Source organism: Lissotriton helveticus, chromosome 1_1 (assembly GCF_964261635.1).
Source record: "Lissotriton helveticus chromosome 1_1, aLisHel1.1, whole genome shotgun sequence".
NCBI lineage: Eukaryota > Metazoa > Chordata > Amphibia > Caudata > Salamandridae > Lissotriton > Lissotriton helveticus.
In genome coordinates, this window is record NC_136057.1 from 1,394,490,913 (window position 1) to 1,394,513,114 (window position 22,202).

The window sequence follows — 22,202 nt, forward strand, 5'->3', positions numbered from 1 at the left end:
AAACAGATGCGGTCTGGGTGGCTGAGAGTAATTCAAGCATTCCGTCTAGCCCCCCCTTTTTTGTATTTTCATTGCAGTTCCTGATGAAGTGATCATTATACGCCTTCGTAGTTTTGAAACCTGGAAATCCCTACCTCTGTGTCATAAAATGCTACACAAATTGAAAGAAGAAGCTAGTCAACCTTTCTACTGTGAAGATGTCAAGGTTTGGGTGCGGTGCTGGGGGTCTAATGGAACATGCCAGAAGTTAACATGGTTGGCAATAATTACAGACCTCCATCTGCTCCGATTCCCAGATACACCTCTCGATGGTCTGTGTACAACCAGAATCCATCGCTTTTATCATGCTGGCTCCCGGGAAGCTCATTCGATGTAAATCTAGAGCCTTTAATCTAGCCCAGAATGACCTAAAATTGAGCTAACACTGGGCCCTCCCAAATGCACTGATGTCCCATTAAAAAAAAAAAGCCAGAAGCCGGGCCTGACTGAATTTCTGCTGAAATCACCACTATAGATAGAGCTTTAGTATCAGTCTGACGGTCATGCTGGTGTGAGGTTAACCTTTATTCTATAAATTCTTAACAAGGCGATCATTTGGCCCATGCATAGGTTGCAGACAGCGGCCATAGACTTCTTAGCCGTGCCCTCAAGTTTGGATCCAGGCTCTCCTGGAAAAGAGAAATCTTCACGCTTATACCTAAAATTTAAAACTCAAATAGGTCAGTCTCCGAAGCACCAGTGCTTACCAGCAATGAATGTCATCCAGAGCTGCATGCCCCACGAAGAGGACAGGATCATCAGGTGCAGGACCTTCACCAGGGCCGCCGGCTCCCCTTCAGTCGCCATCTTACCAGGTACAAGTTCAAAAAACCTAGACAGGAAACACAGACCCCTTAGAGATCGAAAAGGGACCCAAAATGAAAGGTTCAACTATACAGGAGACAAAGCCAGTTTGCTTGGTGCACTAAGAATTTAAGGCCATCCTACAAATTATGCATCATAAAGATAGCTTTTTAGAGACACCAACAACGCTTTGTAAGAGGAGTCAAATTAGACACAAGACAAAAGCAACTTCTAAGTGCAAAAGCGTCCTGGTGAAATAGGCCAAGCGAAATACAAAAGAAAGACAACTTATTAGGAATGGGAAAAGGCCCCTGCACCCCAGGTTAAGCTAAACACAAGATAAATTCAGCTCTTTAATGGAATTAAAGTTTATCATAGCCCAATACAAAAGGCTGACCTAGACAAAGGAAGCTTCTCAAGATGTCAACGGTAGCATGTGGTGTAGGCCATGCTAGACACAAGACAAGGACAGCTTTTTATACGCGCTAACAAGACCTTGTAAAATAGATCACGGTGACCATGAGAAAAAGACAACTTCTTAGAGGCGCCAACAGGGCCCTTTCAAACAGGTCAAACTAGACATGACACAGGATAGTTTCGTAGAGATGCCAATGTGGCTTAGTAGAGGTCAAGACAGATATGAGACAAAGATGGATTTTTTTTAGAGAACCAGCGGGGAACTGTAAGACAGATAAAACTAGACTTGAGAAAAAGAGGCCTGTATCTTTGAGGCGCCAACAAAGCCAGGCAATTGCAAAAAGAACAATTGATGGATAGAACGTTGAACAATGTCAAACATTCACCCCAGTAGAAAGATCTGGGTCTAAATCCATTGTTTTTTTTGCTCACCATGCCATTCCAGTTTAAACCCAGCCATATACAAATCAGTCTTGACCCTGCGACCCGATTGGCATGGTCTAGCTAGCCCGAACTGCCAAGCCAGGTCCTCCCTAGACCGGAAACAGGCATCCTGGAACCGGTTTTGGGAAGGGGGGGTTGGAATCACCCCTCACCAGCCAGGCTAGCTTGACTCTGGTGGCATGGAGAGCACAGGACCCACATCCGGGCATACACAGCTCACTAGGGGCGACAAATGCGAAAAAAAGAATTGATGGGCAGAATGCTGAACAATGTCAAACATTCACCCCCAGTGGAGATATCAGACCTTAAAACCACCAAGCCCGGTAAAGCAGGCCAGGCTAGACATGTAAGAAAGACATCTTCTTGGAGAAGTCATGTGTGAAGTGGTGACTATTAACAGGCTGAGCTAGTCACAAGAAACTGAGCACTTTAGGTACACAAATAAACAAATAAGAACACTGTGACTCGTTAAGCGAGGCATGGGGAGAAAAATAGCTTCTTAGGCACGCCAGGAGCAATAAGTGAGCTTATGAGGCAGGTCATGCTAGACACAAGATGAAGTCAGTTTCTGACAAATGCCCATTGTGAAAACTGCGCGTGAGACAGGATGAGCTAGTTAAGAGACAAAGCTTCTCACAGACACAATGCATGAAGAAAAGACTGCCATACAGACTGAGCTAGACACAAAACAAAAGCATTATCTCAGCCTACTTGATAAGAGAGTCACAAGAGAAAGGATAAGCTAGATAAGTGGCAAAAGCAGCATCTTGGAGACGCAAAATTGGGTCCTGCACGGTAAGTCAAACCTCTCAAACGAAAAGTCACTTCTTTATAGACTTACCGGAAGGACACAGGTTTGGAATACAGAGAGACAGCTTCCTGAGGACACAAAGTGCAAAAGAGTGCCCCATCAGAGGACAAACTAGACACAAGGCAAGCACAATCTTTTTTTGTACTGAAAAAAGATCCCGTGAGAAGGGCGAGCAAGACATGAAGCAGGCAGTCGACGGATGGTAAAGCGAACACTGACTCGGCCTAGGCGAGGACGCTCCAGGACTGCAAAGAGACAGGTGACATGCTGCTGGCGCTACTTACGATTGCCAGGCGTGAACGTTCCTCCCGCAGCTCCTCGCGGTCACTCTGTGTGATCTCAGGCAGGTGACTGTAGAGTCCTGTGCAGGAGCTGGCAAGGGGCGACATATTAAAACTCATGCATTGCTGTAGGTAATTTAGTACTGCGTGCTTTGTTTTGTTCTCGCAAAAATATTACTAGCAATTCATTAAAGGCAGTTATCGGGTCTATAGTACACCGGTCATGGCAATCACTAACAATAACAAAACGCATGGTATCACCACGTTCGCTCTACTGCCGGGCGAGGGGCAGTTTTCTTCTCACAGATAGAGGGCTAAACAAGCATTGGAAATGCAATAGGTCTCGCATTAGAAAAGTTGGATCTATTGGTTTTGTAAATGACAATTTTATTTTTATGTGTTGGTCTTGAAAATAGCAAAATGAATAGCTTTGTCATTAACAATGCCAATACTTTTAACTTTTGCAAATGTGACACCTATAGCATTTGTAATGCAACATGTTTTGTATGTCCGTGACTTAGACTTATGTTCAGTGTATTTTATTGTGTCGAAAATCCAAGAACAGAGGTGAAATATTAACATTTTTGTGACAATTGTAATAAAGCTTGAAACATTGAGAGAACATATTTGAACCAGTTATTGTTGAATAGTTGCACAGAGTGATGCTGTGAGGGTGATAGATAGAGTGAGTGGCGATAGATAGATAGATACATAGATAGTGAGTGGCGATAGATAGATAGAGTGAGTGGCAATAGATAGAGTGAGTGGCGACAGATAGAGTGAGTGGCGATAGATAGATAGAGTCCGATAGATAGAGTCCGATAGATAGAGTCAGATAGATAGATAGATAGATAGATAGATAGAGTGAGGGCGATAGATAGATAGAGTGAGGGCGCTAGATAGATAGATAGATAGATAGATAGATAGATAGATAGATAGATAGAGTGAGGGCGATAGATAGATAGAGTGAGGGAGATAGATAGATAGACAGATAGAGTGAGGGCGATAGATAGAGTGAGGGCGATAGATAAATAGATAGAGTGAGGGCGATAGAGTGAGGGCGATAGATAGATGTCTGTTGTTCCTGTCTGTGAGATGCGCCCCCTGTTGGTCCTGTGTGTGTGAGTTGTGCCCCCTGTTCCTGCCTGTGTGAGATGCGCCCCCTGTTGTTCCTGTCTGTGAGATGCTCCCTCTGTTGCTCCTGTCTGTGTGAGAAGCATCCTCTGTTCCGGTCTGTGTGAGATGTGGCCCCTGTTCCTGTCTGTGTGAGATGCGCGCTCTGTTGTACCTGTATGTAAGAAGCGCCCACTGTTGGTCCTGTCAAGTGTGGGAATGAGTGAGAGAAAAGAGAGCAAGAGGAAAAAGAATAAAGGTGATAGAGAGTGAATGAAGGGGAGTCAAAGAGAGAGAGAAATACGGGGAGATAGAGTAAATGAAGGGAAGGGAAGGGAAGGGAAGGAGAGAGAGAGAGAGAGAGAGAGAGAGAGAGAGAGAGAGAGTAAATGAAGGGAAGGGAAGGGAAGGGAAGGGAAGGAGAGAGAGAGAGAGAGAGAGAGAGAAACAAAAAACACAAGTGATAAAAAAAAGTAAGCCATGCACGAGTGATTAACGAATGCTGATATTTTTAAGCCCACAGCACATGTTACTTTGCCTAATGGGAGAATATAAGAAATTGACAGAGTGCGCAAACCACAGAGTTAATGGCCAATAAAAATAAATCCAAGAGCGAGCCGTGCACGAGTGAATAAGTACTGCTGATATTTTTAAGCACACATCTAATGGTACTTTGCCCAGTGGTAGAATAAAAAACAAATTGACAGAGTGTGCAAACCACAGTGTCAATGGGCAATAAGAAAGCAGGAGCAAAACTCCGAACTGTACTCTATTACCTGTCAGCCTCCTAAACACGATGTTTTGTGCGCAAATGATTCTGGAGGGATGTATGGTAATTAGCATTTCCTGTTCACGGCTGGGGCAAAAATTCCTTTAGATGATCGATTCTTGCTCTACACATTTTCTTCTCATTTAATACCTTAAAAAAAAAGAGAGAGAAGTCCACTGTGTCGTAGCCCATCACCCCCCAAAAAATGAACAGCAAACAATAACTACCAGATGGGAGAATTAATATATTCGTCCAGGCCACAAGCAGCAAGGAATCCAGGCGCCTGAGCTGAGTGTGCACCACGTATGTTCCTCGCTTGCATCACCCACCAGAAGGATTTCACAAGTGCTGCAAAACCAGTAGGCATAGAAACAAATGGAGAGGGAGGGGGTGGGCTGCCTACTGATGCGTGTGGCAAGAGATGGAGAGTGAGAGCAATTAGGGGGGAGGAGAAGTGAGGCCAGAGCGAGGCTGATGCCTTTGATGATGGAATGCGAGCTCCCAGAAGCTGTGCCAATGGAATTAACGTCTAGACTAATGGTACATTAGTACAACTGTAACAAGCGCTATTTAAAATGGAATTCTTTTTAATAAGGCAGAGTTATGTACGTAGCACATACATAATGTTTAGCAACTATTCTGTCTGCATCAAGAACGGATTGTGGGGCAGACGTAACGTAGAGTTACTTGTGCATGTGCTTAAACTGGTGGTTTCTTTTATCCTCTCCTGATTTGTCAAAAGTAACCTGAAGCAGCTGACAACTCCCTGCGGCGCTGTCAGAGGAAATGCAGTCGCATCACATACCGGCGAACAGTCTGTGTACTTAGCAGGCAGTGTTGTGGGAGGAGTTGCAGAGGTGGGTGATGGTGCGGCGCTAGGCTAACTGTAGTGGCTAGAAGAAAAACACAATGAAAACTACAATAATATAATTCAAAAAGTGACTGGGGCATTTAGGACGGCCAACACCGACCTATGAACTCCAACATGGCGACAGCAGAGAGAGCGGCGTGGGCACTGCAGGAGGAATGAGAGGGGGGCAGGAGGAAAAGTGGCTGGTGAGACCGGCCCTTAGTGCGTCACTCAGTAAAGCCCAATGTGCTTGAATGTAGGAATGTAAATATACAGGAATAGGATTGGCCAGTATCATGACGGTCTTGCGACTTTAATTATATTTTTGCGAATGCCCTGCAGCCACCATTACAAATCATAATGGTAGCGATTTTCTCAAAAGATTGACCTGGCGCGTTGATATTTATGTAAACCATTGTGGTCATGATTCTCTTTTCGTGCTGGCAGGGGGCGGAAACAAGCACACTCCTACACCGCAAATGTAATGAGCGAAGCATATCGTTGACAGCCTTGCTGCAGACAGAGCGTTAAGAGCCGGCAGCTTAACAAGAGAGAAAGAAAGAGGGAGATGTATGGAGTTGGAGAGAAAGATCAGAGACAGAGCAGAGAGAGAGGAGAGAAATGGAAAGAGAGAGAGAGTTAGATTAATATATTCGTCCAGGCCACAAGCAGCAAGGAATCCAGGCGCCTGAGCTGAGTGTGCACCGGCGGCCGTGAAACTGAAAGTACGGCCGGCCGTGAATAATTAGGGGCTGAGAAGCTGCCTTTGATGTGGTAATGCGAGGCAGGCAGGCAGGCGGCTGGTAGCATTGTGCACGCGCTTTTTAGGGCTTGCGCTTGCGCAATGACCTAAAAAGCACATGCACCCAAAGAAATCGCCAGTGGAATCGCCAGTGGTGGTTAAAGACTGGATAAGCCCCTATAGAGCTTCCAGCTGTGCACATGTGCACAGCAGGCGAGCCCTAAAAAGTGTCCCTAACCCACACCGACGGAAGCTCGATCTATGCAGGGCTACAACCTAATGCATAAACACTAGCTCACGGGGATACATGTTGCCTTAAGCAGTGGCGTAACGAAACTCGAGGGGGCGGGGGGCTGCAAAGTGCATTGAGGGGGGTCCATACGCTCCCGAACCAGCCCTAAGCTTTCAGGCCAGGGGCCTTCCAGTGCCAGAAGGCCCCCCCGGAGGTCAGGGGGCCAGCCGCATTGAGGGGGCTTTTGTTACCCACTGGCCTTACACTGCATGACAGGGCAGGGAAGATACGACTTACATCATGAAAAATGCCAGACTCGTCACTGGCACGTACGTAATAACGAACACTAGATAGGGTGGGGCGCCCCCACCCCATCTAGTGTTCGTTATTACGTACGTGTTTGGCCCGAAAGCAGTATGAGAGGTGGGGGGCGACGAAGACTTCAGTGTAGGTTGGTAAAGGTGTAGCGCAGCTTATGGAAGCGGTGAGGACTGAGTGGTGAAAGGATGGAGATTGAGCGCATTAGGGGGGTTGCTGCAGCGCGACAGAACCGCACTAGGGTGCATCGGAGGTAGGTAGATGGGAGTAGTGGAGGTAGGCCATGTCGAGGGCTCGGTAGAGCACAGACGGGAGAGGAGAGAGATGGAGAGAGGGAGGGAGTGCAGCTACAAGTACTCCAGGACGGGTAGGATTCGAGGCCGTGCCGGGTAGGGGAATGAGGGGGGGGGGGGCAGGGAGTAGCGAGGTGGAGGTACAAGGCGGGATATTACAAGGGGCAGTGGTGGTGGATGCAAGGTGCAGCAATGGAGGCAGCAGGTGGGGGAGGACCTGAAGACGAGGCAGTGGTAAGGGGTGAAAGATGCAACCGGGATGAGAGTGATGATGGATGGCGAGGAAGAGTGAGCATGGCAGCCGGTGAAGTTGGCAGGTGATAGCACATTTTAAGAGAAATAAGCCCATACCCACACAGCATTTAAGGGGGGGCAGGTCTTCTACCCACAGGCCAGCTCAGCTTTCTCACAGTTGCACACCTTACAGCCCGCACACCTACCTGCTCGATTCCTGAGGCCCAAAATAGCCGCAGGGCCAGTTTGTTCACAGAGCTTGTGTGACGAGAGGAGGGATTAGGAGAAAGAAGAGGAGGGGCATGGTGCCCACAGCAACGAGTTATGACTCAGCTCCTCAAACTGCAGAGTCACAGCCACGCGCCACCCTTGCCAAGTTTGCATCTGGTCAAGGTCGGCTTTAGCGCTGGTGACGCCCTGTGCGACAATAATTTTTGGTGCCACATCCGGCCCCATATGCCCTCATTACCACCCGGGAAAAGTGTCCCGCATCTCTCCATAGCCTCTTACGCACATTCATGTCTCTAGTTTTAAAGCAGAATGTATATCTAACCAAACAAACCCTTTTTAGCAACATTAGGAATAGATAATGAAAGACTGGAAGGAAAAAAAACACACTACATCCTAATCTATTTTATGCAGTTTACATGCAGCTCTTCGATAAAAGTTCATAACAGTCACTGCTCTATAGTACGGTTGTAGCTTATAAAACTGCTGTAACAAAAGAATCTCTGTGACAAAAGCAGTAATCCACTCAACCATCCACATAATATACAGATCTGTGATCTGCACGGTAGGACTTCTTTGCAGCAGGCACATTAACCCTCTGCGCTACTCTAGGAGATAGAAGTGGGAATTGTGGAAATGTAAGTGCTGATATAGAGAGGGAGATGGGTGTAGTATAGAGTCGGGTTGAGGGGAGTGAGAGGTGGAGAGGCATTGGTGCAGAGTGGAGAGCTGGAAGGGGGCAGAAGGTGCTTTCTGTAGGAAAAATCAGCACTGTAAATGAATGCGTTACTAAGACTTATGTACATGGGGAAAGTGATACAGGGATAAGGTGAAAGAGAGGGAAGGCTATGGAGAGAGGGGTTAAAAGGCAGCGTGGAAGGGGATGTGGGAGAACAGGTACATGTGAGAGGGTGTGTTACTGTGCGCATGATGGGGGTGCCGGATGTTAAAAGTGTATGTGGATGCGGCTCCCACATGAGTCGCATTCAAATTCAAAGAGAGAACGGAAAATCTTTTTTTTTACAGAATAAATGCATTATTTTCATTCCACCTGTATCTCCAGATCACTTTACAGATGAGTTCCCACGCAAATACAGAGTCCCCCAAATGGACGTCCCCTCACCCCCTGGCTTGCGGGAATAAAATAGGTAGCAAAACCAGGTATGTGTGGAGCTGTCAAGGGGGCCAAGTTTCTTGGAATAGACAAAGGTCGTACTTGTCGATTAACACCCCCCACTCCGGATGATCTAATTTGGAGGTGATGCCTGCTATGTTCCAAGAAATAAGCACAGTCCTGTTGTCCTCCTTTAGAGGAACAGCGGTGACTGCGAGTGGGCTCCTGGCCATAGGGAGACTAGTATGGACTTTGCCATGGGAAACATTGGAACTAGTGGAACATTGAATAGCATTATGTGGGCTCTGTGCCTTCCTCGCTTCATGTCCATTTTTTACTATGGGGATGATCTCCAACGTTGGCCCCCGTACCTCCAAAAGGCTACCTTCTATAGAGCAAGGTTTTTCCCTCCCGCTTATGGGTATTGATAGTGGTCAATCAACTTAGTTCAAGGAGCTGAATCTGTTCTCTAGGGGGATGGTATTGGCTCTACCCTGTTCTCCATACCGGAGTTGGTGTTGACCGCTACTTCTAGTTATCGGGTCTGGAGGATAAAAATAACCCAGGGGAAGTGGGAAGATTATACCAGATGCGTTGTTACAACCCCTGTCAAGTATGTGAGTGACTACCCCTCGGTCCCTGAAATGTATCACCACGCAGTCCCCATCAATGTCCTTGCATTTTGCCCCCAGCCAACTCACTCTGCGAGCGAACATAATTTCTCCCTGAGCAGGTCTTATAAGTGGTCTGTTCCTATTTAGCCAATGAATGGTCGTATTTTTGAGCTCAGCATAGGTTTCAGTTCGTGGAGGCTTTAATGAAGGTACCCCTGCTAGTATGACTACATAGGGGGATGCTGCTGGGGGTAGGTCCAGACAGGGTAATTGGTGGTGTTCACTGACATTTGGATTGTGTGGACTACCAGGTGGGACTGCTAACTGGACAGGGTGGTTCAGGTTATTAACGTGGAAGTTATTTAAAGGGTTTGATCGGATAGCCTCATTAGTGTTATTCGGGCGAACTTGGGTTGAGCTGGGAGGTGGAGTACACTGAATCGTTTGAGAGGACACCTGGACTGGCCTTTCAACGTGGGGACCATTGGAAATAACACTTGGTGAAGAATGGTGATTGCTATGATTGTCAGTGTCAGCAATGTTAGACCCATTTGGCGCTGTATAGGGGCTACCTCCAACACCCCTTGTATTCAGCAGTGTAACAACCTTGTCAATCGGACTCATCACGGTTTTAAACTGCGTCTTGATGAGTTGTTCGAGATGCATTTGCAAATCAATTAGTAAGTGGGTTGCCCAAACAGGCGGTGTAAATGCAAGGTTCGTGGGTACTGTGCCCGCCTGAGGACCCTCTGGTTCTTTTGTTGACAACTACTGGGGTTTTATTAGTGTACTTGCCTTTCTTAGGTCTTATGACGCGCTTATAGCTCCTGGTGGTAACTTTGGGAGCTTTTACGATGGGAGGTGTGGGTGTTAGTGTGACATTTGTTTGAGGCTGTGCACACGGAAACTCACTAGTGGATAGGTCAAAAATAGTACCCAGTGATTTAGGGGGTGATGAAACAGAAGGCCCTTGTGTCAACGGGGCATTAGAGATTGAAGGAGTGATTGAAAGGCATCGTTTGGTGCTCTCTATAGCGCTTGTCACGGCTCCAATGGCTTTTTGGAGCATTTTATCAATAGCAGTTGGATTACTAGATAAGCCATTTGAAAAGGTTTTTTGCAGTGTCTGAGGGCGTGAGTTTGTGTGGTTGGGTTTGCCCATTCTTACATTTATGAGATAAAACACTTCAAAGATAGAAGGGAAAATAAAAACCCAAACTTCATAAAAATAAGATAGATATGCCCAAGATTATCTGGAATTAACACAACATCCAACCCCAGTACAGCCCAAGGTCCGTTCTTTAGACGCCCTTACAAATAAATCAAAACTTATGACAATACTGTAAATGGTACCGTGGACCAATTGATTTGGCCCAGTCCAGGCACTCCCAGTCACGGACAGGCACAGACAGGCCCGCCCTTGGTCCCGGGCTTGGTCCCGCGGAAGAAGGGAAGTGGCTTTTAGGTGCGATGTGAGCGACTCCCCCTGAGTCACAGCAGGTGAGCGGGCAGAGGTGCACCCTGGGGGCTGTAGTCCTAGCCCGGGTGTAGGTGTGGGACGGCCGTTGCTTCGGGACGGCAGCAGCCCTCCTCCTCTCTCCGCAGCCTGCTCTCGGCTTCACGCTGGTCACTCGCGTAAAGACTCGCCAGAAACTCCCAAAGCGCAGGGGTAGAGGCAGCACTTTTAGACGCGATGTAAGCGCCTCCCCCTGAGTCACCGCAGGTGAGTGGGCAGAGGTGCACCCTGGGGGCTGTAGTCCTAGCCCGGGTGTAGGTGAGGGACGGCCGTTGCTTCGGGACGGCAGCAGCCCTCCTCCTCTCTCCGCAGCCTGCTCTCGGCTTCACGCTGGTCACTCGCGTAAAGACTCGCCAGAAACTCCCAAAGCGCAGGGGTAGAGGCAGCACTTTTAGACGCGATGTAAGCGCCTCCCCCTGAGTCACCGCAGGTGAGTGGGCAGAGGTGCACCCTGGGGGCTGTAGTCCTAGCCCGGGTGTAGGCGTTAGACACTCATTGCTTCGGGACGGCAGCAGCCCTCCTCCTCTCTCCGCAGCCTGCTCTCGGCTCCACGCAGGTCACTCGCATAAAGACTCGCCAGAAACTCCCCTCAATCACATATTACATCACTCATGACATCTTCTGTGACATCATTGATAATATCACTGCAACATTTGCAATTAAATTATGGATGAGTAAACTGCATTGCAGGGCAGGAGTTATAGTTACATTAGGGCAGAGTTATAGTTACTTGTGATAACTATAACTGGTGAATTTCTGTGGTGTTTTTAGTTCAAAACTTTAATGTCACGGACATATTCATCTAACTGTAATGTTACTTTAACCTTTGTTCTTTTCAGTGAATATGTCAGTGACAACATTGTCAGGGACATTCAATTTTTGAATTTAAAAAATAAAAAAACAGAAATTCACCAGTTATGATATGCACAGCTAACTATAACTTGTTACCCCGCCATGCACTGCTCATGACCTCAGATATTTCATCAATCATTACATGTTCTATGACATCATTTAAGACTTCACTGATGACATCTAAAATGACATCATTAAAAATTGAAAATGAGCATATTTCAGTGACAGGGCTGGTGGATAAGTCCTTTAGTTTTGCATTTTCTCCTTGTATGGGTCCTCTGCCCTTGCTGTGTGCTTTGATGGAAATGTCTCCTACATGGTGCACATGGCCAGTGTCCCCGACTGAGAATATCTGGCATCCAGGTTTTTGGTGGGGACCCGGGAAAGAGAGGTGGAGAGCATATTGACACTCAGTAGCGCAAGCACCTGTTTCTCTAAATTGTAGCTGTGTATTATTACTTGTGTGGTATCTATTATAAAGTAAAGCACTAAGTTGGATAATCTTATTATGCTGCTGGGTGCTTGAGGTCTGAGCTTGAACACCCACATGTTACACTACAGAGCCATAGTAGGACAAACCTCCAGACTTCCTAGGCAAATGTCACTAGGCCCTATAGTTGAAGCCCAGTAGTAGCCCCCTACTTGAACCGTGACCCCTTGAATGGGGCCTGACAATTACTTTCTCCTTTTTAGGTATGTCTTAAAGGCTGGTGCCAGACCTTAGATGACCAACAGAAAAAAAGAGCTTTACAGAGTACTATACGAAAGGGAACTGTGACTGGCCAAAATCTGTTTTTCCAGAGTACAGATTTTTATTGGGCAGAGGCTGTGTGCTCCCGCTAAAAAGAGAGTGCGTGTTTTGCAGTTTTTGCCCGGTGGGAACGTTCATTCTCAACACAGCAACATTGAATTGGTTATAGTGACAGGTCTTTGTTCAAGATTATCAGTTTGATCAATTTATTATGAAAGGTTACGACAAAGGCAGTAGGCCGGACTTATTATAGCAAAACGCACATGTCATAGGCCTTTAAGAGTGGATTGTCATCACACTGTGTTAACATTTGTAGACAGATATTTTCTTACAGGAAATCTCACGGATTACCATACTAAGAAAGGGTTTTCATGTTGGTTTCCCTTGTGACAATCCCTAGGAGCAGAAGAGTTTCACTTTGAGAGTCCTTATTATACTGTTTTAGGAAAGGTTCTATATTGTTTTGCCAACTTAACTTTTGTACATAATTGTCATTTTGTGGCCTCTGAGAGAGTGGTTATGGAGCCTCTCAAATGTTGAGCCCCCTAGTATAGAGATTGTGATTGGGCAGATGTTCAATGCTCTGGCAGAAAAACGTGCTTCAATTCCATTTTTGACACCAGAGAAAGCTTATGCTTAAAACATCAGGACTGAGTTGGCTATGGTGACAAACCACTGACCAAAGCAACAGGTCTCATTTGTTGATTATGAAGAGTTACAACAGACTCTAGGCCCAAGTTACTTATTGTACACAATATTGTGTGAAACCCACTAGGCCGTCAAGGCTGGCTTGTCATTAGACAGTAAGCAAAGGTCTTTGTGTTGATTCCGCCATGTGACATTCCCCAAGGGCAAAAGATCTGCAGTTTGAGAAGCCTTGTTAAGCTATTTTAAGAAGGGTTGTATATAATTTTGGCAACTGAAATAGTGGGCATATTTGTATTTTTATGACGGCTGAGGGGCTTTGGCGCCGCCCAAATTTGAATTACACAGAGAACAGAATTTGAATGAGTAGACGTTGTGTGCATCATCTGAAAAAGGGTGCTTGTATTGCAATTTTTGCCACATTGGAAAGATTTGCACATTGAGAATCCTGGTTACACCCTTTGTGGAAGAGTTTTGATAACTGTTATTTTTACATATTTATAATGTACAATGTAAAAGGACTACATGCTGATAGTTGCCTTGATGAGAAGCTTATGCAGAATACAGTTGGCATGAGTTGCTTACGTTGAAATGTCAGTGCTAAATTGCTACAGGCCTCATTGATTTTTCAGAAAAGATGTCATAGGGCTAATCTTATTACGAAATTTATGACAAAAGCAGTGGGCCCGACTTATTTATTGTGAAAATAAAATGTTAAAACCAATAGGACTTTAACCCCTTCCACGTGGGGCTAATTCCCCCGCGGTGCGGGGGTGAGGGGGGCCACGCACGGCGACACGGTGCTCGTTACGAGCTAAGCTCATCATGCTGCACAGTGGAGCTGTGCTCATGACGAGCTGAGCTCGTCATGACTCCGCCCATTCATGGGAATGCCCCGCACAGGAGGGGAATTAGCCCAGTGTGGGCATTCCACGGCTGTTATGACGAGCATAGCTCGTCATGAGCACAGCTCCACTCTGCCTCATGACGAGCTTGCCTCATGACGAGCTCAGCTCGTCATGAGCGTCGAAGGGGTTAAGTACGGATTGTTATTACTCTGTGTTAAAGCCCATAGACAGGTATTACATTGCATGGATTCTCACAATTCACTGTAGTAAGCAAAGGTTGTGGTATTGGCTTTGTGTTCTAGTTTACCTCTCTGACAAACCCTGAAGATAGACAATCTGCACTTAAATAATTATTGTTAAGCCTTTTAGGAGTCATTAAATATTGTTTTGCCATCTGTAATTTTGTGCAGATATATATACATGTCTGACTGTATACCTTAGGGTTGCATTGTGTGAATGCTTATACAGAATTCAGTAATCTTAAAATGGTTATGTTGACAAGCCAATGATTAGGGCTCTGGACCTAATTTGTGCTATGGGAAAATATATGTTAGCCACCATAAGCCGAACATGTTTTTTTATGAAAAGTTACAACAAACTGTTAGCCGGACCAATTTATTGGGAAAAGCATTAAAAAACAATAGACCGTTAAGGGTGGATTGTCATTACACATTGGTAAAGCTTTAGACATATATTGTGTTACATGGAATCCCACAGATTACCGAAGTAAGCAAGGGGTTTTGCGCTGGTTTCCCCCCCGACAAACATTTGAACATTTGCAATGAGATAATCATTATAAGACCCTTTTCACAGGGGTTGTCTATTGTTTTGATTTTAATCAAAAGGAGACTAGCTCATGTTTTACGAATTTACTTAAAGTAAAGGACTCGAGTATGTTTCGTCATGGGGTAGGAACACGTCCTCTCTCCCGTTGGTAGATAGGGAGAGAGGACGTGTCGGAAGCTCCGTAGAAAATCAGACGAGGAACCCTTGGGAGAAAGACACCTCTCAACCAGTCGTAGGAGGGAATAAAAGGAAATAAAACCCCATAACGAAATGGAACTCCGTCTATGAACCCCAAACCAGGGACCACATACATGATACAACAAGGTCAACTTGAAGTAAAACAACTACGTGAGATCTCGCGCAGATTGAAAGTCGCAAGATACCTAAAACAGACACAAGATAGACAATTCTCCCGGTTTTAAAGTAACAGAGGTTATTAAACACCTATTCCACAGGCATAGAGGAACAAGAATAAACCATTCCTCAATGGTGTGGAACCCTAAAGTAAGAAGAGTGACAGCATATTAATAAAAAATGAAGATCACTTGGTTTTAAATATAAGTCTGTCCTGAAGAAGGTGTACTAACAACATTACACACCGAAACGCGTCGACAAAGGACTGTCTTCAATCAAAAAAATTAAAAAAAATGTATATGTATGATTTTGAATCTGTATATGAATTGTTTTAATTTAAGGAAAATTAGATTAGGTTTGGTCATTTGTATTAGAATAGGATCAATCCGGAGTACATGTTCATTAGAAATTCTGAAATTGTGTAAGTGATCAAATGTTTTTAATTCTAAATTTTACAAAATAAAAAAATCTTTGAGAGATATAAATAATTCTTGTGCATGTGTAAAAATAATTATCTAAGTCATAGATAAAGACCACTTAAGATAGATTAGTGTGTAGACCTGTTGGCTACAAGGTGAAAGTTAAGTCCTAACACTATCAAACTAAAACAAATGTCTAATCTCGCTGGTCAAAAAAGGAAAGTTAAATCTGAACACAAGTAAAGTGATACTAGTGTGTAGGCCCTTTGGCCACAAAAGGAAATCAGTAACACGGAAAGGAATCTCTTTTTTATTGTATAGTACCACTGCATCATCTTGTACACAGTTTCTCGTTGCGATATACTGCGATAGACCTTTGGGATGTCTCGCCACAAGCGACTCCACTGCGCGGGCGTGATCTCAGTGGGGGACGTCAACTGTCATTGGCGCTCATACAGATGAGTGGTTACTAGCGGGGGATGCTGCAAGATCTGGTATGTCCGGGAGATAAGGCCCTTTGATTCATCAAAGAAACAAACCAATCGTTCAAAGGGGATGAACGGGCGAGTGGCCGCCTGTTGCATCTCCACCGAGGATAATCAATGCCGCAGCTGTGCGTATTGGAGCCCTGCTTCCGCCTTAAGTAGGAATTCCTTTCTGCATTGAGTAAACTTTTTGAACGTGCCCCCTTCATAAAGATCACTGATCGTTCTGAATCCACCTTTCTGCCATTTTGAAAATGCCTGGGAGGTAAAGGCCGGGGGAAAGAGCGGGTTGTCCGCTATGGGAGTGTGAGGGGAGGGAAAGGTCGTGAGTCCCTTGTGCACGGCCACTTTGTCCCATATATCCAACACCGTCTTTGTGGGCACTGCGATATAGGCGATGCGCAAGCGAGCAGTCCGGTGCAGCCAAACAAGATCCCAAATGGTTCGACCTGTTACAGACCTATCCATGTGAAGCCAGATCTTGTCACTCACAGTCGTTGTTCACTCCGAGACAATACGGAGATGGGCGGCCTAATAGTATTCAGGAGGTTGGGCCATGCCAATCCTCCTCTGTCCGGCGGGAGCATGAGGATTTTATGAGAGAAGCGTGGTCTACGCCAGCCCCATATAAAGCTTGTGAGATCCCGTTGAAGGCTCTGGATCTGATGTAGCATGACAAGGGTGGGGAGACATGGAAACAAATACAGTATTTTTGGAAGTATCAACATTTTTATGGCGTTGAGGCGACCCAGCCAAGAAAGAGTCAAAGATTTCCATCCCCTCAGATCCCGCCAATTTATTTGGGTCCATAAGTCAGCTGAAGCCCTAAATATCGAATATGATTAGCGACCCATTGGTAGGGGGTGAGTGTTTTAAGAACTGGTAGTCCATCCTCAGGAATGGTAAGATTCAGAGCCCAGGACTTACCATGGTTAATTTTGAGGCCGGACGCCCGTTCAAAGGACTGCGGTAGGGAGTGGAGCACAGGGAGAGATATATGTGGACGTGACAGTGTAAGAATGAGGTCATCCGCGAAGAGCGCCACCTTATTCTGCCGCCCTCCAAGGGAAAGGCCATGTACATCCACTGCCTGCCTAATCAGCACTGCTAGCGGCTCTACCACAAGGGCAAACAGCAGAGGGGACAAGGGGCAGCCCTGCAGAGTACCTCTGTAAATGGGGAAAGGGTCTGTAAGCTGTACGTAAACCCGTACCCTGGCCTGCGGAGAAAGATAGGGAGCCATGATCATAGTTGTGTTCAACGCCAAACCGATTTTCTGAAGCACTGCCCGGAGGAATGACCAATCCACCCGGTCAAATGCCTTCTCCGCGTCGAGCGATAGGAGGCATGCAGGTATCTTCCAGTGTTGTGCCTTCCCCACAAGGTGTGCAAATCTACGTATGTTGTCCGCTCCCTGCAGGCCTCGAATGAAGCCAACCTGATCCGGCTCCACAAGGCCGGGCATGTGGGGATACAGGCGTTTAGCCAGCATTTTAGTGTAAATTTTAAGGTCCATATTTAACAGAGCTGTGGGGCAATAGGATGTGCACAACGTGGGGTCTATTCTCGGCTTTGGTATAAGGGCTATTTCGGCCATGCCAATGGAGGGTGTTGGCCCTTCCGTGTCAGAGAAAGACATGTACAACCTCAGGAGGTGAGGTTGGAGCTGGGTCTGAAACAGGCGATAAAAGACCAGCGGAAGGCCGTCCGGACCCAGAGATTTCCCAAGGGGAAGGATCTTTAGCGCTGCCGTCAGCTCCTCCGTAGTGAGGGGTTCCTCCAGTTGTTTGGCATGATAGGGGTGCAGCTGGGTCCAGGGGCATTGATCTAAAACATCACATATCTGGTCTTGGAACGGCTCGTCTGCCGTGTAGAGGGCTGCCTAATAGGCTCGGAAAGCCTCGCACTTGGCCCTTTCTGCGGTGACCCTGCGGTGACCCTCCCCCGTCAGGTATCTGGATATTGGTTATGTGTTCTTTTGCAGTGCGCACTCTGAGGAATTACGCCAACAGTCGGCCCACCTTGCCCCCCCCCCCCTCGAAATGCCATTGTTTTACTGCCAACAGAGTTCGCTCGGCCATATTGGTGCGGAGGGAGCGGAGTTGTGCCCCGAGGTTCGCGAGCCGTCGCTTACATACAAGCATGGGGCGTTCCTGATCTTGCCTTTCCAGGCTTTTAATATCTTTGGTAAGATTATACTCCAAGAGACGGGCCTCGCGCACCCGTGCAATTGACAGGAATGTGATCTGACCGAGGATTGTAGCCTTAAAGGCATCCCACACTACAGGGAGGGTGTTTCGGGGACATCATTACTCGCGAAGTAGAAGTCAATGGCAGTCCGTATCCTCTCCACATCATCTGGATCCCTCAGGATATGCAGCAGCAAGCGCCACCGCGGAGTGTGCGTGGGGCAAGCGGCCAGATCCTGCAGGAGAAGTTCAACATGGGCACTGTCGGAGAGCGATATGGCAGACAGAACCGCAGTGCCCAATCCGTACCCCTGCCCCAACGAAGCGGCAATCCGAGCTACGGAATACCTTGGATTCCCCCTGCCTGATACCAGCCCTGCAAAGGATAGCCACTCCAGCCGTTTTAGTGGGTGCCGCAGCCCAGAATTGTAGAGGATATTTAGGGTGCACCATGCGGGGAGTATTTGCTTTTAAAAGGTGGGTTTCCTGAAGGAATATAAGGTCAGGGCTGTGTTGTAAGAGGTAACATATATAACACACACAATTAGGGAGGGCCTGAGAGACGTTTTAAGACCTGCATAGGTTGTGTCTCCCTATACCAATATGAACAACCTAACAAACCTATGGGTCTGACACCTGAGAAACTAATCAGATAATTGCATAACAGCAACTCATTGGTATGCTGAGATGAAATCAGAGAGCAGGGTTCTGATTCAAGGCGTCATACAGAAGATGGTTATCCTCGTGTTAGCGGAGTGCGTACCTATGTTAGGATTCCCATCAAAAACCATGTGTGATCAATATTATCATTTGGTCCTCCGTCCTGGGTCTAATGTCTCTGGATCACCGAGACACCTCTAGTACCCTCTTCGGACTCATAGTTCACAATACCAACATTAGGAAAACCATAGACTCTGATCTGACGGGTCGGTGCAGTGCAAGAAAAGAAAAAGTGTGTGAGGGTTTAAAATAGGATAGAGAATCTCATTTCAGAATTTTATTTAGCCAAGACCCCTTCCTAATTAAAAACAAGAACAGCGCAAAACATCATTCATGCAGTTTAACAAATATCTACATGGGGGCCAACATGTTTCTGCCTTACGGGATGTAGTCCCCAGGCTTTCATCAGGGCCTCTGTTCTACTAATAATGCGACTGCAAAAACTAGTGTTAGTGAAATAACTCAATCAAAAAAGAAACATCCCAGGGATATATTTCTCTAACAGTAAAGGATATGTATCTACAAAGACTGTTACTTCTCTCCTCTAGCACCTGGTATCACTGTAGTATCCAGATTGCCCGGGGAGGAGACCTCACCTCGTCCAGGACCTGTCTCAGACGTAGTGAGACCACGCTCTGTCCGTCGTTGCCTCGAGCCTTAGCTGAGACAGGGGGAGGCTGTAAGAGGTAACGCCATGTTTACTGACGTTTCTTGGGAGACTTAAGCCCCTTAACATTAAGGGATATAATCTTTAAGGGGCAGGGAACAGCCATATTTGTATCCAGACCCGTATTAGTCCATCATGCCACCATAGTGAGCAAGCTGGGGTAAGGTGAAGAGGGTGTAGGGGCTTGCCTCTCGTCTAAGGAAAAGCACTGTTGAGTGGGGATTCCCCGTCCGCCGCAGTCAGAGAAGAAAAACGAGGAAAAGAAGGACAGAGAAGCAGTGATATGTTTAGACAAAAAAACACAATCAACATTGGCCAACCGGGCCACATTGTTCTGTTCCAATCACGGGTCACCCTACGCCGCAGTGCCCGGGTGATCCCAGAGACGTCACTCTCTCAAGAACAGATAGGGGGTGGGTCGTCAGCTGCTTCCGAAGTCGTCCGAATGACAGATCTGACTCCATAAGCACTGCATGTGGGAGCTGGGGTGTGTACGAAACCTTGGGGCGATCACCGGCCCAGACGGGCCAGGGACATATTCCGGTGGTAGTACTTTCAGTCAGTTTCAGAAGTGGTGGTCAGTCCATCAAGGAGTTGGAGATTGTGAGCTTGTTGCAAACTGTTGCCCTTCCAAGGAACTGATATGCTGTATGATATCATGCTTGGCTTGCGAAGTTGATTGATCGTCAAGATGCGGTGAGCGTCTGTGACGGCGCACAGTAGACCAGGATGGTCTGGCGGGCGCCTGAGTGAGAGGCAGGAGACTTGTGGGGCTAGCAGGTGGTGTTGAGGAGAGATTAAGTAATTGCGCTGCTTCTTTATAGGACCGTAGCACCCGATGCTTGTGAGTCCCATTGGTAGATGAAGGCAAATGGGTGTCCCCACTGGTAGGAGATGTCCATGCTTCGCAATTTGTCCCTCACAGGTTTAAAATCCCGACGTCTTTGCAAGGTGTTGGGGGCGAGATCTTGAAAGATTTGTATCTTATTTCCGCCGTAGATGAGATCCGGTTTGGCGCTCGCCGCCCTGAGTATAGATTCCATTTCCGTAAAGAAATGAACCCTAGTTAAGATGTCTGGGATGACACCCAGCCTGCCCGCAGGATTTGAAACCCGGTGAGCCCTATCCAGGGCCGGTGGTGATGCATCCTCGTCCCCCCAGATCTTGTGCAGGAGCTGAGCCACATAGTTCATAATGTCTTTCCCTTCCGCCCCAATGGGAAGCCCCTGGATGCTGAGGTTATTCCGGCGGCTCCGATTTTCCAGGTCCTCCTGCTTCAGCTGTAGCTTGACATGCTGCTCTTCCAGGGTGGCCAGGCGCTGCCAGAGTTGTTCCTGGTCTTCAGTTCGGGCATCTACTGTCTTTTCCAACCAGTCTACACGTTCTCCAAGATCCGTAACCTCCATCTGAAGCTCCAGGACACAGGAGTGGACCTCAGTGCAGAGAGAGCCCATTTCAGTTTTGAGCTCGGACATGAATGTGGCCATAAAAGCTTGCGTGACAGGTGGCGAGTCCCCCCGTCTGCAGGCCACCTCCACAGGAGCCGGTGTACCCGGCCTGTCCCACATAGCAGTTATGTTTGGGGGCCGTCGCCGACTCTTTTCCCACTTTGTTGCGTGTCATCTTTGGGTGTGGTACGTCCTTCAGCAGCACCAACTGTAGGGGCCAGTGGGCGGTCACAGAGTCGCATAAGAGTGGGCCCAGGTACCAACTGTACTTGCCTCACAGCAGTAATGAGAATCAGGTCCAGACGCCTCGAGTCGGCAACATCACTGCATCCGTCCGTCTAGATGAGGCAGATCGCTGCTCGCTTATGTGGTACTATCAGCGCTTCCTGCCCCTTCAAGATGCGCACTGTCCCATAGATCGGTGGAGGCCTGTAAGGTTAGGGTCAGGGTAAGGTCGTATGCAACTATTCCAGTGCGTAGGCAGGCAGCGGTCGTCTCAGGGGCTCTATGTATCAGCCCATCCCCCCCCCCCCCCAAGGGTGGTAGCTCACAGACGTCCCCTCTAGCCCGTCCCACGCCTCAGTGCAGCGTGCAGTGTGCTGTCAAAATATTAACTGGTCAGAGCGACCAGCAACCACAATGGCCATGGAGATGGGGTGCCGCAGAGGGGATCATCCATTCAGGGCCCAAGGGCGTGTACTTCCCAGGGAAAAATTATGTGTCCATTGCAGCTGCCCTCAGCCCACAAACAGTTGGTTACACAAATGTCTCAGGTGGAATCACGGGGTGCCAGTTCCACCCAGGCCCCCCGGTGGAACACCAGCGGTGGGACTGCCAGCTTCAGGGCCCCCCAATGGCCGCACACTCGCCTCCTTGACGCAACAGTCATGGCAGATGCAGAGCGTATAGGCCTTATGGCACCACAGGATGCGGGATCCAAGAGTGGGGGAGCGGATGGGCAGGCCAACAGGAAGGATCCCCGCTCTCCACACTCCCCCGCCATTGTATGTCCGTTTTAAAGTCGCACCGCTGCCAGTCCATCAGGTAAGACGCCACTTCAGGGCCCCTATGTCGCCAGCGCCTTTACACTTTCATCCCACCCCAGGCCAGTTCCACAGAGGCCAGCAATGCCCAAGGCGATTGTCCCAGTCCCACGGGGAGCGTAGCGCTAGACAGGGCAGTGAGGTTGCTTACTTCCGGGGGTCCCCACAGAGCCCTT

The 22,202-nt window shown here is 47.5% G+C and overlaps 1 protein-coding gene across 8 annotated transcripts in view; it reads right to left on the bottom strand.

Moving 5' to 3' along the window:
• Nucleotides 1-22,202, bottom strand: part of TMEM205 (transmembrane protein 205) — a 61,348-nt gene that overhangs the window by 17,669 nt on the left and 21,477 nt on the right. For 4 of the 8 annotated variants that reach the window (XR_013609514.1, XR_013609522.1, XM_078684173.1 and 1 more), the window contains exons 2-3: nt 2,800-2,887; nt 747-871 (exon numbers count right to left, since the gene is read on the bottom strand). Coding sequence is in view for 4 of the 8 variants with exons in the window: in XM_078684173.1 (XP_078540299.1) it covers nt 747-846 (100 nt within the window). In the remaining 4 variants the exon portion in view is untranslated. Of the gene's footprint in view, nt 1-746; nt 872-2,799; nt 2,888-4,685; nt 4,838-22,202 lie in introns of those variants that run through there. The other 4 variants (XR_013609520.1, XR_013609526.1, XM_078684175.1 and 1 more) reach the window with 2 other exon arrangements.